At 38.4% G+C, this 17,752-nt stretch overlaps 1 protein-coding gene across 1 annotated transcript in view; it reads right to left on the reverse strand.

Moving 5' to 3' along the window:
- Positions 1 to 400: 400 nt before the first annotated feature.
- Positions 401 to 17,752, reverse strand: part of LOC129779466 (paired box pox-neuro protein) — a 140,824-nt gene continuing 123,472 nt past the window's right edge. Inside the window, exons 5-7 of the mRNA XM_055786947.1 lie at positions 14,029 to 14,221; positions 1,025 to 1,671; positions 401 to 960 (exon numbers count right to left, since the gene is read on the reverse strand). Of these exons, the coding sequence (XP_055642922.1) occupies positions 697 to 960; positions 1,025 to 1,671; positions 14,029 to 14,221 (1,104 nt within the window). The 3' untranslated portion in view covers positions 401 to 696. The remainder of the gene's footprint in view (positions 961 to 1,024; positions 1,672 to 14,028; positions 14,222 to 17,752) is intronic.

Genomic DNA, 17,752 nt, shown 5'->3' on the forward strand with positions numbered 1-17,752 from the left:
ACATTCACGGAATTATTCACCATTCGTTTCGCACATGGAATCGAGCCGGGCATCGATTCAAAACTCGTAAAGCGCAACCAGTTAATTAAAAAAGCGTACGATCATCATTCTCCTGCCGATTGACCATAGTCGCATCCGAGATTTCTTCGCAGTGATAGCCAGATTCGCCGAGAAACGACCGATCAGCAGAAGGCCCAGAAAACCGGTCCTTCTTTGCCACAACGATGATTACACGCTGCGGTGCTGATGCTGACTGACACTCTTGTCCGAGACATTCATTACCCTCAGTTGTTCCGTACGCAGGGTATCGGATGGACGGGGAGGAAAAACAAAGTATTTTTTAATTTATTACAGTAATTCTCTCCGGCCGTTTATTGAAACAATTAGTCTACCTCACCGTACACTGGGTTGTTCTGCAATCCAATTATTTTTTTGTTTTAATTCCAGTTGGTGCTATTCACTAATTTTTACATAAGTCTTCTTTTAGAATGAACCTATAGCAGCTGTAGTATCTATGATTTAATTGTACCAATAAATTACACTTAGCACTATTGGAGGGGAAAGGTGGCTACTACTATTCTATTCCGAAAAATGGGTTAGTTAATATTTACAAAAAGATTCTCCTAAAACAACAGTACGTACAAAATTAGTTCAACAGACACTAGTTTATGGCAAGTAGAGAAATGTGCAGCTTGCTTAATCACAAATTTCAATGTTCTCGCTGTCCGGTTTGGATTTGACAAGACTGATACCCTCAACGGTGGATCCTGCCGCTAGCGAGTAGTGGGAAAGTGGAGGTGAAGCGGATTTTGAGGGCGATGCTGATGGAGAGAGGTAATCCTCATGGTTCTGTTGGGCCGAAACACAGGTGATAGTGACCGAGTCCAGCTTTTGGCGTTTTTCGGGTTTCTTGAGCAGTTCCTCGATCGAGTAAGGGTTGCGTTTCTTTGACATGCTTGTCTGTAAGTGGACGAAAATATTGTTATTATGATGTTTTGGTGTAAAATCAAACAAGTGTACATACCCTCAGATCATCGTGATTATCGGAAGAATCATCCGAATTGACGTCCGTAATTTGAACCGGCGAAGAGCTGGTGTTCGAACTGGTACCATCGTTCCTATAGCTGTCGCGTTGAATGGCAAATCCACCGGATGTGGCGAAAGGGTTAGCATAGGCAAAATAACCGTTTGAGAACGCTGCGGTCGGATCTGCTCTGGCTGCCACATTACGATTCGCCGCGTAGAACAAGCTAGTGTTCCAGATCCAATGCTTCGGGAGGTACGCCATTTGGGGTGGAAGTGTCGCCGCGAGACTAGACGTCGAAGCGGATGGTTCGCTTTTTGGTTCACCCTTTGGTGAACTTGGAGACGGAGCCTGCTGCTGAAGCGGTTGCTTGGAGGGGTCCGTTTTCGTCGGTGTTAAACCCTCGTGCTGGATGATGTTAACCGCTGCGGTCTTCTGGATCGGCGGAGGAGCACCAGGATGTTGGCTTGGGTTGTATGGTTGTGGGTGACCGGTTTTTCCTTCAGGTGACATGCCCGATGCGATGTTGTAGCAGTATTGGTTGAGAAGAGCGTGGTGCTGCTCGATTGTTTGGTTGTACAGTGGATGGGCCATAGGTTTAGATGACATGTAGGTGGACGGGTGCGATGAATCACGCATCATTTGTTCTGTAAATTAAGAAATAGAAATATATTAGACATGAAGGGTACTATTGATTATTTTGCTGTGATGCAAGGTGTTTTAAGATTTTCTTTTTTTGTTAATAGATTCCCAATGTGTAATTTATACATTTTGTATTTCTGCAATACATTAGTGCGGAGAACGATTTCCATTTTTCATTTCATTTTTTTTTTCAACATCATCTTAGAGTCTTAGAAGAACCCAGTATGTCAACATAGTAATTAATACTTAATATCAGTTAGAGGCGAATGAACTGCAAAGTTTCAAGCCTCTTAAAAAAACAAAGAAGTGATACTTAATATTCATAAATAATATCGCAAAAAACGTCTTGATAGAACTGTTTTTAACAGAAAAACCCTTTGGTCTGAAGGGAATTTGAACCAGTCACGATATGTGTGCGACACATGCGCTGTCAACCATAACGACTCGAACCCGAATAGTTTGAATAAATTTTCACCGTGCTAACGTGAAAAGTGATCTAGTTGGATCATTGAGTATAAGAAGATCGTTTCAGGACTACTTTTCGCGTAAGTATTGTGAAAAATAAATGTTTCTCACTTATTTCTCTGACGAACACAAAAAAAAACAGTCAAATTGGAAGATCGATACCTGAACAATATTAATGTAAATTGTTTCATCTATGAATCTATTTCCAGCAATATGCTATCAGCAAGTTTTACATTTACACTTATACTTCATCCCATTTGTTTATTTATTTAGGCTCTTTAGCATTTTAGCTGTAACAGTATATAATCGAGTCAAAAAAAATTGTTTTTTTATTTGTTTTTATACATATATTTTACGTTTTGATTATAGAAGAAGAATTTAATTTTTGATTCATCCCCTTAAAAAAATAAAATGCCTTTCTCGTATAAAAAAAATTAATTATTCCAGAATATGATAGAGGATGATATTTGATGATAAAAATCTTTCTACATATATCTTCGTATTCCAACAATGAAAAAGTTATTGAACATTTTCTCTGTTTCGGGATTTCCATCAACCAAATTGAAGCTCTCCAACTGCTCTACAATTTGCTCTTTGACACCCAACTTTTATTTTTTTTTAAATTTCGCTGCAATATCATGCTAAACAATTCCTGGTGAATCTTCAACTAAAATCTACCAAAATCACTATTTTTACTTCACTGTACTCGTAATAGCCCCTTAATTTTCATTTCAACTTTGACCTATTTCACTTTCTCTCGAAAAAAGTCATATTTGAAATATAAAAAAAAATCGAACTGTGTATAATCCAGTCTGAAATTGTATCTAATCGAATCATACATAATCGAGTATGTATATAATCGAGTCCGACCTGTACTATTTTCTATAGAAATAATAGTTCACTTGAGTACCTTCTTGTACTTTTCGTACTTAAAAAGAACGTCCCGCTCTCCGACCGCACTGCGAACAATATATCCGAGAGTTACCGAAAATTCCTGGTCCTAACTATAGTATGCCTAGTGGCCATCAGTTTCCACGCAATCGTTTTAGAGGAGCAGTTGAGAACTACGACGCATGGATAGCATTCTACATCTGTTTCTATAATAATTTTTTTTTTAATTAATTTTTGTTTTTGAAAACGGAAAAACGTTACAATATACAGCGAAATCAAACGCCTGCGTCTTCTGTGTATCAGCAGTTCCTTGAAAAACAAATTTACCGAATCGTTCGTTTTTAGGGAGCTGAACTTCTTTTTCACATAAAATATTGAAATCTAAGGAGCACCGCGCCTTCAACCTTATGGTATTTCTTGATAAACGACGGTCAGTTTGGAGCTAAAGAAGCTAAATCGGAGCTAAATCGACTTGATCATTTTATTCAGCCGCGGCTCCGAAACCAGTGGACAGCACTTCCGCTTCCTGACATCTGTGTCCATGTTCGCCAGGTACTTTTTCACTGTTTGGCCGGTTGCACCGCCCTCCCGGCCAATCGCACGCAGCGATACGGCCCTTTTCCCTCGATCTTCTTCTTCAGCATCCTTTGGAGCTTCTTGTCACTAATGGTCGTCGGTCGTCTGGAACCGGTCTTTCTTTCGATGCTCTGATTGTTGTCCAATAGTGCCAAGATGTTGTAGATGCCCAAAACGGGCGTATTCGGCGTCTACAAAGTGTCGCACGATGTCCGTTTTCGTTTTCGGGGTACCATTCTTTGAACGCGCACACTTCTGAACGGAGTAGCTGCACTTTTTCCGCAATCACGATTAGAGTTCGACTGATAAAGCTGTCAATTTTTTTCTGCTGACTCGTGGGTTACTACGATTGATGCTGCATGGGTATTTTCGTCAGTGCGTGTGAAGGTAAACCCATGAATAAACGGCAATTTTTGTCCATTTTTTTCAATGCAAACGTTATATAATTTTTTGCCATTTCATGCTGATTTCGCAAAAATATACTCCTTTTTTTTATGTACCTTTCAAACCGCCTGGCCGATTTTCGAAATTTTCGATGAAATTTCAATATCATGGAAAAAGCATCTGAATCCCTTGGTTTAACTCTTTGTGGACGCTGTGTACAACAGGTATTGGAGCGCGTTGTAAAAAAAATATTCAAGGCGCACAGTTTTAATAGTCATCTAATTCAGCCTCCTCAAAACAGAGTAATTTTTGATACTCCAACCCAAATAACGAAATTCGACTTTTTTTCCTGTTATTAATTAAAAGTAAGCGACTGAATACAATTAATGAAAGTACAAAGAGCTAGAAAATAACATAAAAACGTATTAATCGATTGTGGTTTCATTGGTGTGAGAATCAGAACAAACATATTGCTTACATTTCATGCAGTTGTAGAGTGTTTTTCGGGTCTATTTTAGAAAAGAAGAATGTATAACGGCTTTACCAGATGTATTAACGGCTTAGTTACCAGATAATAGAGATTCTGGAATTTCATGTTTTCACATTTCTAATATTATTTGTCTCTTTGTTCTTGGTAAACTAAGAATTAATGCCTGTTTTTTGATAGGACACGAAAAGATGATACAGTCAACTCTCCCTAACTCGATTTTCTGTATCTCGATATTTTCCCTAACTCGATGGATTTTATGGCACCTTCGATTGATTTTACAAGCATTTTTCTCTCCATAACTCGATACCTCCCTTGGATATCGAGTTAGGGAGAGTTGACTGTATAAAAGGATTTCTAGGAATTTCCTGTGATTAGTTTTCTTGTATTATTCAGCCCATACATTATAAAAAAATATCCCCGAAACTGTAACTGTAAAAAATAGCCATGGGCCACCGATTAGTTTATCGTTTATAGTTATAGTTCTTCCACAAGTATATATATGTATGGCCATTGTATTCAGCGAATAGCTATAAGAAAGTCAAACATTTGTATTTTCCTTTTGGACGTATGAATATATCAACGAATAATATATGAATCCGTTCAATTCGGTAACAAAAAGGACTGAAATCAAATAAGAATAGTCCGGTAATGATCGTATGCATTTTATTCAATAATTATTCCACGCCACTAACATTAATTTATAGATTTCATTGTACAATAATGTGATTGTGGCGATGGCTACCACGACATCGAGCATGTTGTCTGGTCGTGTATCCGGTTCCATGCTGCCCGCTCTCAGCTTTCCAGACCATTGAGGGCACTAGGCAGACAATCGGATATCCTCGTCCGGGATATCTTAGGTAGTCGTGATCCTGATCTTCTGCTTCATCTATACCTGTTCCTCAGAAATGCCGATGTCAACGTTTAATTATGTTACTTTAACTTAATGATAAACTTTAACTTAGTCGCGGCAATACATACACATACTCTTTACAGATACACGGACCAAAGGTTGTGCAGTCCACTGATCATTCAACAAGAGCCAAAGGTTATACCGCTCATGACAACTCTACACGAGCTGAAGATTGTACCGCCCAGTGACTATTTCACCCTGGATTCCTCGAGTCAAGAGAGATGCACCACGATTGATATGAGGTACAGACTAGGGGGGGCGTCGCTGATTAATGATCAGGTGCACCCCAACACATACACACATACAGAGTACTGGAGACTGCAACATCCCAATTATGAGAATCTTTGTAATACTAATTTCGAGTCAACCGCGAGTAATCGGTTACATATTACTAACATAGTCGTAAGACAAAAATTGTTAAAATATTGAACTCCCGGCCCCGTCAGGCTAACGCCATATGTGCCTTAAGGGGGTATTCTAGTCTAGAAATCTGAAAAAATAGAAATTTTTTTTTACCATATTTCTGTAGTTTAGGCATTCAAGAATATACTCTAGAAAGGACTTATCGAAAATCCTATTATTTACCTAGTTAGAGCCATCTTAGTGATGTGGTATCTAACCTGTTACGGCCATCACAATGAACTTCAAACGCGTTTCTCTCGGAACTAGTTTTTTTCTAACTGGCGTACACGATATCTCAAGTTCTACTGAACCGATTTATGTCAAATTTATATGAAAATAATCTGCATACATCTCTCTATCGCATGAACCAATAAAAAATTATAACTTTTTAATTTTACTATTTTTAAAAAAATCGGTAAACGCAAAAAAAAAACGTTTTAAACAGCATTTTTGTTTTCAAACGGCCGCCATTTTGTTAAAACCCATGTTTTTGACTTGTCCGAGGTTCATGCCATAGCGACATCTTTACTGATTCAGAATCTGTTCGATTTTTTTGTTTCAGATAACCAGAAGGACTGGAATCGTGTACGCCATGGCACAACTTTTTTTTGAACACCCTCACTTCACCAGCATGTAACTATTCTAATTATGAATATTTTTTTTCCGTCCTATTTTTGTTTTATTGTTGAAAGATAGATAAACGAATAATGATATAATGGATAGTAAAAATATTCTTTGTTTTATTTTTACGGAGTTCGAAAAAACGTCCGAAATTCGTGTCTCTACACTAGAATACCCCCTTAATAAAATATAATAACGTTATGCTATACACACCAAAGGACCACGATCAGCACATTCCAAACATCGTACGATCGCGGCCAGCCAATAGCCATCGTTCTGCAGCGTTACTAGCCGATAAATACTAGCAACAGAACCCACAACGCTGTTCAGTTCTCATTCTATTCCGTTCCGTGACCGTTCGCGTTCATCTTAAAATTTGTATTTAGATAATAAATCATGTGTTTATTCGAATAAATCGTTTTTAAAAGTTAAACGCCGAAGGCCACTTCAAGATTGGCGCAGCCGTGCGGTTTCAGTGAGTGAAAAAGTAACGAGTGTGAAAAACAGTGTTATAATCAGGATTGATAAATTCGATTAAAGTGAATCCGCGAATCACTTAAAACGAACTGTTAAAAGTGTTAGCATCCGACGTTGCTATCGTGACGAAAGAGTTGAGGTTCCACCGCACACCGCACCCCACCACTGAGTTTTATTCTCTTTTCTTTCTACGCCCCACATTCCAAGTGAAATAAAACTCGCCCCGGTCAGTGATTTTTTTTGTGCACCGAAGTCCGTTCTAGGAGAGAGACTCGGGCGCGATTTTAATTATTACTTACCGCGTGGAGTAAAAGTGTTCTGAGAGAAGTTCTACTCCACCTGGAATTGTGAAGTTCCAAGCGAAGCACACTTCCAGAAGCCGCACGAGTTCTAAGCGAACGTGTGTGCTTAAAAATTAATAAATCCGTATAAACGGTGCAAGGCTTCATTAATGCCAAAAACACCTAAAAGTGCTCTGAAGAAAACTCGCAGCTTGTGGAAAAGTATTAATCAAAGCAATTGCAACTCTGCGGACTCAGACGAAACCATTTCATCCGTTGACTCGGGAGACTTGGCACACATCCCAATTGAGAATACCCCCTCATTGGAAAATTTATCAATTAAAGAAAGCTCAGATATGGAGCAAATCGGCGCTCAACTCCAGAAAATGATGGAGATGATGGACGCATTTTCCACCAAACAAAAGGAACATGACGCGATGTTCCTGCAAATTGAATCGCATTCAAATGCTACAACGCCGGCAGAGCAACCTACTGCAGAACCGGTAATACACGAACATCATCAACCAACGCCTAGTTTTGAGATGCTATGCAGAATACCGGATCCAATCAAAATGATTCCAACATTTGACGGCAATTCGAAACAATTGAATGCTTGGCCAACAACTGCTCAGGAAACACTTAATGCTTTCAAACGGTACAATTTAAAATGTATATCACTGCAGTGATACATAAAATTCAAAAGAAAACAAAATACATAATATGTCTTACTGGTAACCCAGACAATTTTGATCAAATTTCGGAAGTTTTGACAAATGCTCTCGGCGATCGTCAAGAACTTTCCACGTATAAATGCCAATTATGGCAATGTAAAGTGACTGAAAATATGAGTATCTCGAGATAATACAATAAATCGAAAAATATTATACAAAATATTAAGACCTTGGAGAAACAAAAAGAAAAATACCGTAACAACTGGGAAGTCATAAACGATTTTATTTAAGAAGACGCTTTGGCTGCTTTCATCGCCGGTTTAATCGAACCGTATTTCGGCTATGCTCAAGCCGCCAGACCGAAAGACATAGAAGATGCCTATGCATTTCTATGTAAATTCAAATCAAAAGAAATAACAGCACAAAACATGACTTCAGATTATTCTCCAAAAAAGTATCAGAAGAACAAAGATTTCGACAACAAAACTAGCAATAAAAATCCTCAATCGAATAAAAATCAGAAACCCTTCAAATTGGACCAAAAAAGAGAACAAATTGAAATTGAACCGATGGACGCTACTAATACACAGAGCCGTCTGACAATAAATAGAAAAGCAATAAATAATCACGAAACTATCAAAGATGATCCTGAGGAGGATAATTCAAAATCAGACACTGAATCTGAAGATGATTTTGATCTAAATTTTCACTTGGGATACACAAATCCAAATCCAACTTAAATTACTTACTCTATCTCAAAATTAAACATCCTATAAATAATCAAACCTTCAAAATCTTGATAGATTCTGGAGCAAACAAAAATATTATTGCACCAGGAATTTTGGGGAAAACTAGCACCGTGCCAAATACAAAAATCAAGAACGTGTGTGGAACCAACAGTGTATCCGAAAAAGGAAAAATTGCCTTATTTAACGGCGCTTTCAAACCTCCCACATTTTACGTTTTGAAATTCCACAACTTTTTCGACGGCCTAATAGGATCAGAAACATTGGCAGAACTCAAAGCGCACATCAATTACGAAGATGAAACACTAACACTATCAGACAAACAATTTTCATATGCCAAATTTCACCCCACCAAACAACTTTATAATCATTTTGTAACAATTGAAACCTTAAATAACGGTGATTGGCTCGTCCCCTCATATCAAAAACTTTACAAAAATACCTTTATTAATCTTGGACTCTATAGGGCAGAAAATAATAAAACAACCGTTAATGTAATAGCCACCTGTAGAAACCACATAAATATTCCGAAAATTGGAATAACAGTTAACAATTTTGAAACCATTTCCCCCTTTCCAATAAAACACTCAGAATGTATTTCCGAAAATGAAATCAATGACATAATTAGAACAAATCATCTTTCACAATTAGAAATAACCAAATTAATTCAAATTCTCCACCAACATCAAGCAGTTGTATCTAAAAAGGGAGAAAAACTCACATCCACTTCAGCCACTAAACATAAAATTTCAACCACTAACGATATGCCAATTTACACCTAAAATTACCAGTACCCACATCATTTCAAACTAGATGTTCATGAACAAATACAGGAAATGCTAGATAATGGAATAATTCTACCATCCAAAAGTCCGTACTCCTCACCCATATGGGTGGGAACCAAACTAGACGCATCTGGAAAGAAAAAAGTACGAGTCGTAATCGATTATAGGAAACTTAACGAACATACTATAGATGATAATTACCCTATGCCTCAAATTGAAGAAATTTTGGATTCCCTAGGAAAATCTGAATATTTCTCAACACTTGATTTGAAATCGGGATTCCACCAAATTCCAATGGACCCGAAACATATCGAGAAAACAGCTTTTTCAACAGACAAAGGGAATTTTGAATTCACTAGAATGCCTTTTGGGCTTAAGAATGCTCCTGCAACCTTTCAGAGAGCAATGAATGATATCCTCGGTGATTATATTGGAACGAAATGCTATGTGTATCTTGATGATATAATTATTATTGGATATAATCTAGAGAATCATTTAGAAAACCTTCAATTAATTTTGAAGCGTTTATCCGATTTCAATTTAAAAATTCTATTAGATAAATACGAATTTTTGAAAAGGCAAACATATTTTTTAGGACACATTATAACATCCGAAGGAGTGAAACCGAATCCCGAAAAAAATGAAAAAAATCTTCAATGGCCTTTACCGAAAAATCAGAAAGAAATTAAACAATTTCTAGGTTTAATCGGCTATTACATAAGATTTATTAAGGATTTTTCAAAAATCACACGACCCATGTCGAAGTATTTAAAGAAAGACTCGACAATCGAATTACAAGACACTTCATACATAAGTTCATTCAATACTCTTAAAAAAATACTATCCACAGACCAAGTTCTGGCATATCCGCAATTTGATCATCCCTTCATTCTAACTACGGATGCATCCGGCTTTGCATTAGAAGCTATCCTATCACAAATACAGGACAATATCGAAAGGCCAATCGCATTTGCATCTCGAATACTTTCAGACACCGAGTCACGATACGCCACAAATGAGAAAGAAGCATTAGCCATAATATGGGCGGTAAATAAATTTGAACCCTATCTATATTTATGGATACCCCCTATACCCCCCCTTGAACCCTATCTATATTTTATATACCCCCTTTGAACCCTATCTATATTTATGGATCATAAACCCCTAACATTTATCAAAACTTCTGATAAGAATTCTAAAATCTTACGATGGCGCTTAGACCTACAGAATTGCGACTACGAAATTAAATACAAGGAAGGAAAATCCAATGTAGTAGCAGACGCCTTAAGCAGAATGAAATTCTGTTTAACCAAAATAACATTTTTAACCCTGAAGAAATAATACAAGACGCACAAGAACTCTTCCTCAAAGCTATATTAAGTATGGAAAAATCACAAAAACAAATTGTAAAACAAAATTCAAAGAAAGAGGAACCTCCAATTATTAATGAAAAACAGGAAGTTTTTGTTATTCCTAACATTCGTACCAAAAAACAAGCTAGAGCCAACAAAACCAATGCTAACGAAGTAACAGATCGCACATTCAAAAATAACTGCGAAATAAAAAGACATAAAAATAAAATCAAAAGACCGAAAAAAGGATAACCTTTTCTCTTTCTATCTCATATTGTATTACAGATGCTCATCTCATACATAGGAATCATCATTATCATTTCAAGAATCTCATGTCAGGAACTCACCATAAGGAATCTCCATAACGATCTTATATTAATGAAGAAGATTGGCTCTTGCAAGATCCAAACGGGAAATATTAGGATTATACATCCAATTAATCTTACAGACCTAGAGTTAACAATCAACCAACTCACTAGTTTGGTACATAATGATCAAAGAAATAATAATGTACTTAATCAGATAAGCAAACACAAAATACGCGAATTGCATTCAAATTTTCTACAAATCAAACCAACTACTCATAAGAGGACCAGAAGATGGGACACCATAGGCCCGGCATGGAAATGGATCGCTGGCAGCCCGGACGCCCAAGACCTACGGATCACCGACAGGAGCTTGAACCAACTAGTCAGCGAGAACACCGAAAGTGTTACGATGACGAACAACGAATAACGAAGCTAGAGAGAATCGCAAAGTCGTAGTGTTGATATTTTCTGAGAAATGAACGAATTATTGATTTCTAGGTCTCACAGACCTATGCGCGAGCATAGGAGTATTAAAAGGGATTTTTATGTAGATTTATGAACATAAATTGAGGAAAACCAGAGAATGTCGAGTTTTTCGTGTTAATGTTAGAATATTTATCTGATTTTTTTCAACAGTTTTTTATTGAAAAAAGAAAGTTCGAATAAATAATGGTTCCGAATGCTTTTCTTATAACAAACGGTTTTCCTAGAGTTGCGATTTGGAGTATTTAATGAGTTAGAAATACGGATTTCAGCACAGTTACAAGAACTCAATTCAATAGCTCTTCTTATCAAAGTCCTACGTCAAGTTTCCGTTCGTGCCTCTAGGTTCAGACCCTTCTACTTTTTATTTTTGAACTGTTTGTGAATGCTCGCATATGTTTATGTCTCCACAAGGAAGGATGAAAAGGCTAGAAGAGCTTGTTTTAGCATTAGGAGATACCCGTCAAAATTATTTCCGAGCAATTGCATGCGTTGGGAATGAGGTTTCTTATGAGCCAAGAGCCGTTAAGAGTCGATTGTTCATCTGTGAACAACTACCCAGAAGACGAGTACTTTTGCTTTAACGTTTTCCCCGAGGTAAATTGACTTGACCAAAAATTTTATTTTAGTAAAAAATTAACAGTGAGAATTTAATGAAAACCTAAGAGATGATGGGTTTTAGAATTCTGAGAAGATTTCTTATTCCAAGTAATTTGAAACAGGTTATATTTTGAACAACCAAATATTTTTTAAGTTTGGATACTACTATTTTTATGATAGCGAGCAAAAGCTTATCAGCTCTTAGATCATAAGTTGAATCACAGGGCCCAACTGTGAGAACATAGCAATCTGTTGCGTTTACTGTCATATAAAAAATGAACGCCTCTAACAGAAGACCACTTTCACCGAGAGTTCGGGGTGGAAGGAGATTCCTGAGTAAGTTTATACTGTAATAGCATCCGTATTTTGCAATAGACATACATATTCGCCTTGTATTATCAGTAAAACCAGAATCACCGCCTCGTGGTTATGTGAATTTCTACCAATGTCCAGACCCAATGAAAACATGCAGTCCTTCACGACCAATAGACCTTGTCTCCCAAAGGACATATCATCATGCCAATATGCAAATGCTGCTGGAATCCGAGTCTGATGAGGAAATTTTTGGTTCTCGTAAAACCAAATCGCCTTTCACCACTCAACGAAATATACCACGCGACTACTGGACCCAATCAACATTCGAGGGGTGGACAGACAATTTAGCGAAAGCAATTATTTGGCTTAGGTTCACACTCTACTGTTTCTATCAAATCGCCATATTTTTGGTATTCTTACTCGGCACCCCGCTGTGGTTGATTGCCATTGGGGTGGAAAATGTTATCCAATACATTTTGACGTTCGTTTATACTCGTCGGGCAGGATAAAATCAACCCATAAGCACTTATGAGAAGCAGATCGATGAGGTTCTCAAAAGCGACTGAAGGTACACATATCAAAACAACCATGTTAAGTATAGATACCATAAGATAATATTTATCAAATAAGAGCTGGATATTGATGAGCCAATATACTGAGTACATGCGCACTCCCAGCCATCGAAGATTAATGCCTCTAAATTACCTACCCAGAACGACTGATTAGGCTGAAGCCTAATCATCGGATTATATCAAGATACGACACCACAAAAAAGCGATTTCGGCGAATCTAGAATCCAATCCCCAGACGTTATCTCAACATCACCTGTCGAACGACGACCTGTCTCCTCCTAATCGAAACACTACGTCTGCGGACACATTAACCGAAAATTTGCATATTAGCCACCGATGATCAAAGACTGGGGCTCGCCGATTTCGCGCCTTCTTTTCACACCATCATCATTTGCATTATCTTGGGCAGACGCCACCGCGCGCGGGAACAGCGGAAACTACCTGTTAAACACTTTTCATGAACATGAGTTTGAAACTTTGCACAAGCGCACCGGCCCATTTATTACTTCGATCCGATGGGTAGAGAGGGCAATTACTCCAGAGGGTGAATCTTGTCTGGTGCTACCCAAAAGCGAGTGTGTTCAATGAGCGATTACGCTTTAACAAACATGATCATTATCTGTCTGGTGGGAAGGAGAGGGGGAAACAAAGTCAAGGCAATGTTCGCGGCGCGTGTGGCGAAGAAATATGAGTACAATTACTTATTACTTAGCCTCGCAGCAGACAACGAGGGACATGTGTTTAAAGCAGGGACACGTCTTCAAGCGTTCTTGATTCGATGGGGGTGAGGGGGGAAGACATAAATGCTGCCCTGTTACATACTCGATGATGTTCATGTCGAAAGAAAATTGTTTTATTACACACTGTCATTTGTGAGTTAAATACAGGTGGCACGAGCCATTGCCTTCGGCGAAAATGAGAAATTATGCAAATTTAATTTCAGCTCTAATGATGATGATGCCCAACACTAATTTGGACATCTTGATCAGACACATTAAAATGTGTATCAATAAACAATCATCGAACTCACCGTTTGATGTCATATCGTCCGTCCAGAGGCCTCCATTCCGCAATATCCGATTCACGGAGCTGACCGAGGGTATCGTGTTGGGGTCACAAATACGTTGCGCTAGCAGCTGGTCTCGGATTTCCCAAGCGAACATGCCCGGATTTTCCTGCTTGAAGCGGAGAATTTTCTTCACCACCGTCGGGGTTGCCACTTGCTGAAACGATAAAGTAAAGCGTAAATATTTACGGCCAGTCGGTTATGGCTACGTATGTCGCACACGGAACTGCCTATCGTGACCGTTTTGCCAGTACAAAAGACGCTAATCATAATTTCAACACTTCAATTATTTTAGAGCGAGTCAACCACAGGGCACACCATCAATCATCCGGTACCGGTAGAGAGTTGAGGATTGCCCCCGGGCCGAAAGGGCAATAAATTTAGACCTTATCGTGTGGCTGGCTCGCTAGTAGGAACGGAAGAAAATTTTCACTGTGTAAATTAGAATGGAGTGGAGAAATTGCAACCATAAATCTGTTCGTGTATAGAAAGGTTTATTTCCGTATCAAAATTTTCCAGAACGGCTGCATGTTTTCCGATATCAGAAACCACACTAACTTGGAAGTAACTTTTCATATATTGAACCATTCTTACCATTTTATTTTAGAATACCATGTTATGTAAGGCAAAAACTTATTCAATGCAACTGCTGTATCTGTATTTAAAACTAGCTGATCCGACGAACTTCGTCCCGCCCAAATAGATTTTTTGATTTGAATACTTTCAAACATCCACGTTTTCTTACTAAGTGAACGTTAGTGAGTCCAATTACTGAACTCTTCATTGATTGATTACCCTTTGACCCTTTACAATTCCCTTTTACTATAAATTGTCTAGTACTTCTACAAAAATTCATGCTTATGATATAAAATTATTTTCAGACACAATTCTCGTTCAAGATTCTTCAAGCATTTGGAAATAACATTTTTCTCCGTTGCATGGAATACATGTTTGATACAGAGAATATTACAAAATAAAGACAGCTCAAATCGGACCATTCCTTCCTCGGGTTTAGGGCACACCAACACATTTGGCCTTCCATTTTGTTTATATAGATAGAAGATATAGGAATGCGTTATTCCGTCTGAAAATCATTTTCCACTTTCGAACAAAAATCAATTTCGTTAGCGCCAACATCAAATGGACTAAACACGCTTAACGATTTTTAGAACATATGGGAATTAAATTTTCCGATTTTTTTTCGATTTTTATCTCCACTATATTGATCTACGGGAAGAGACGAACACAACAAAATACAGGAAGCTAAAATCGGACCATCCCTTCTTCGGGTTTTCCGCTTACCAACAGATTTTGCGTTACATTTTTATTTATAAAGATACAAATTTGGTAACCACGAGTCTGCGTTGGAAACAACGTCAGTTTCTCATCTTTTTCAACAGTGTGTTTGTTTTCACGTAGAACTACGTCTTTCAGGAAGGGTGCCAAATCAGAAAACAGGTCACGTTTTTTTGAAATAAAGTTCATGTTAATAACGATTTTCACAGCGAACAAATTCTGATATTTTGCACACCAATGGTATCGGAAATTCTCTATGATTCGTTTGATTTACTATACAGTACAATCCACTAATGCCTAAACAGTTTAAATTAATGAAAACTGGAAGCATTCTCATTTTCCCATACATTTGTTCTGCCGATTTGTGTGCATTCCCGAACAGAGCTGTCAATAACGAGCAACTGACATTCGTTTCTGCCCGTTTTCAACATATTTGGTTTAAATAAGCCATCCGCGATTCGAAGCCACACCACTTCTCGTTAGGTGGTCATCGAAGCAACATGGTTGCCGCAGAGCATCGAGCGGAAGAGGATTGTTTTCTTGTCGGGTGAAGGAGGAGTATGGAATAGAGTTTCTTTCCTCAGGGCTGGAGGCGGAAACCAAAAATACAAAAGAATGAAAAACCAGATGTGAGTGAGCCAGCACAACACAACGAGCTATGTGTGTGCTCGCAGCTCAATACAAGGAGAGGAAGCCCTCTGTAGAGGCCCTCAAAGAAGAGCAGCATACGAGATTTTTTTGTGCTAGTGCGGATATGGAAGAGTATCCAGAATTTTGGAATAAAGCTATATTATTCAATCCGCTTTTTGTTTTCTGATTTGGCACCCTTCCTGAAAGACGTAGTTCTACGTCAAAAAGTCGTATATTGTCAATATATGGCAACACTTAAACATATCTTGTGTTGTACTTATCGCATCGGGTCATACTATACGGCTATTTAAAGACGATAATCTGTGCTACAAGTTTTGACAGTGTTGTGATTGTCCTTTTCAGTCTCAAGTTATAGCGCGTCAAAGATGGAGTCCACCAATCAAGAAATTCGCCATATTTTACGTTTTTACTATCTGCGAGGTAAAACTGCAACGAAGACGGCCGAAAAAAATCCTGTAGTTTATGGACCCGATACTGTAACGATTCACACAGCACAGCGTTGGTTTGATCGATTTCGGTGTAGTGGCTGTCGAAGATACACCCCGTACTGGTAGGCCAATCGTCGTGGAAACCGATAAAATCGTTGAAATCATCCAAGTAGACCGGCATGTGAGCACTCGCTCGATTGGCCAGAATCGGGGTATTGACCATAAAACCGTTTGGAACCATTTGCAGAAGATTGGATTGCAAAAAAAGCTGGATGTATGGGTGCCACACGAGTTGACGCAAAAAAATCTTTTAGACCGAATCAACACCTGCGATGCACTGCTGAAACGGACGAACTCGACCCATTTTTGAAGAAGATGGTGGCTGGTGATGAAAAGTGGATCACGTACGACAACCTAAAGCGAAAAAGTCCTGGTCGAAGCGCGGTGAGCCGGCCCAAACCATCGCCATGCCCGGATTGACGGCCAGGAAGGTTTTGCTGTGTGTTTGGTGGGATTGGAAGGTAATCATCCACTATGAGCTGCTCAACTATGACCAGACCCTCAACTCGGTTTTCTACTGTAAGCAGTTTGACCGTTTGAAGCAGGCGATTGACCAGAAGCGGCCAGAAATGATCAATAGGAATGGTGTTGTTTTCCACCAGGACAACGCTCGACCTCACACATCTTTGATGACCCGCCAGAAGCTACGGGAGCTCGGATGGGATGTCCTATTGCACCCACCGTATAGTCCGGACCTGGCTCCAAGCGATTATCATCTCTTCCGGTCCATGCAAAACGCTCTTGGTGATACTAAGTTGGCCTCAAAAGAGGCTTGCGAAAACTGGCTGTCTGAGTTTTTTGCAAATAAGAAGGTGGGTTTTATAAGGGGGGATAATGAAGTTGCCTTCTAAATGGCAACAAGTTTGCGAACAAAACGGCGCATATTCGACTTAAATTGGATAATTTTAAGTATGTTAAATAAAGCGTCAAATCAGAAATACGACATTTCTTTTTCTCCAACCCTATATGTCAAAAAATATAGGAAAATCGATCGGAAGTTGTAAAAACATAATTTCAAATAAATTTATTCAGCGAACTTTTTATATCTATATACGTAAAACTGATTTGGTGTTCGTTCATCAATATTTAACTCGAGAACGGAAAGGTTATGAAATTCAAAGGAAATGTATTGAATCTGATTGCATTCGAAAAGTGTTTCATTCAATTTTTAGTTGAAATTAAAATGGCGTTCTATATTTTTGATCGCGAATATAGATCGCGTTCAGAAAAATAATTTCGGGGGAATGTGAGTG

Source organism: Toxorhynchites rutilus, chromosome 3 (assembly GCF_029784135.1).
Source record: "Toxorhynchites rutilus septentrionalis strain SRP chromosome 3, ASM2978413v1, whole genome shotgun sequence".
NCBI classification, from domain to species: Eukaryota; Metazoa; Arthropoda; class Insecta; order Diptera; family Culicidae; genus Toxorhynchites; species Toxorhynchites rutilus.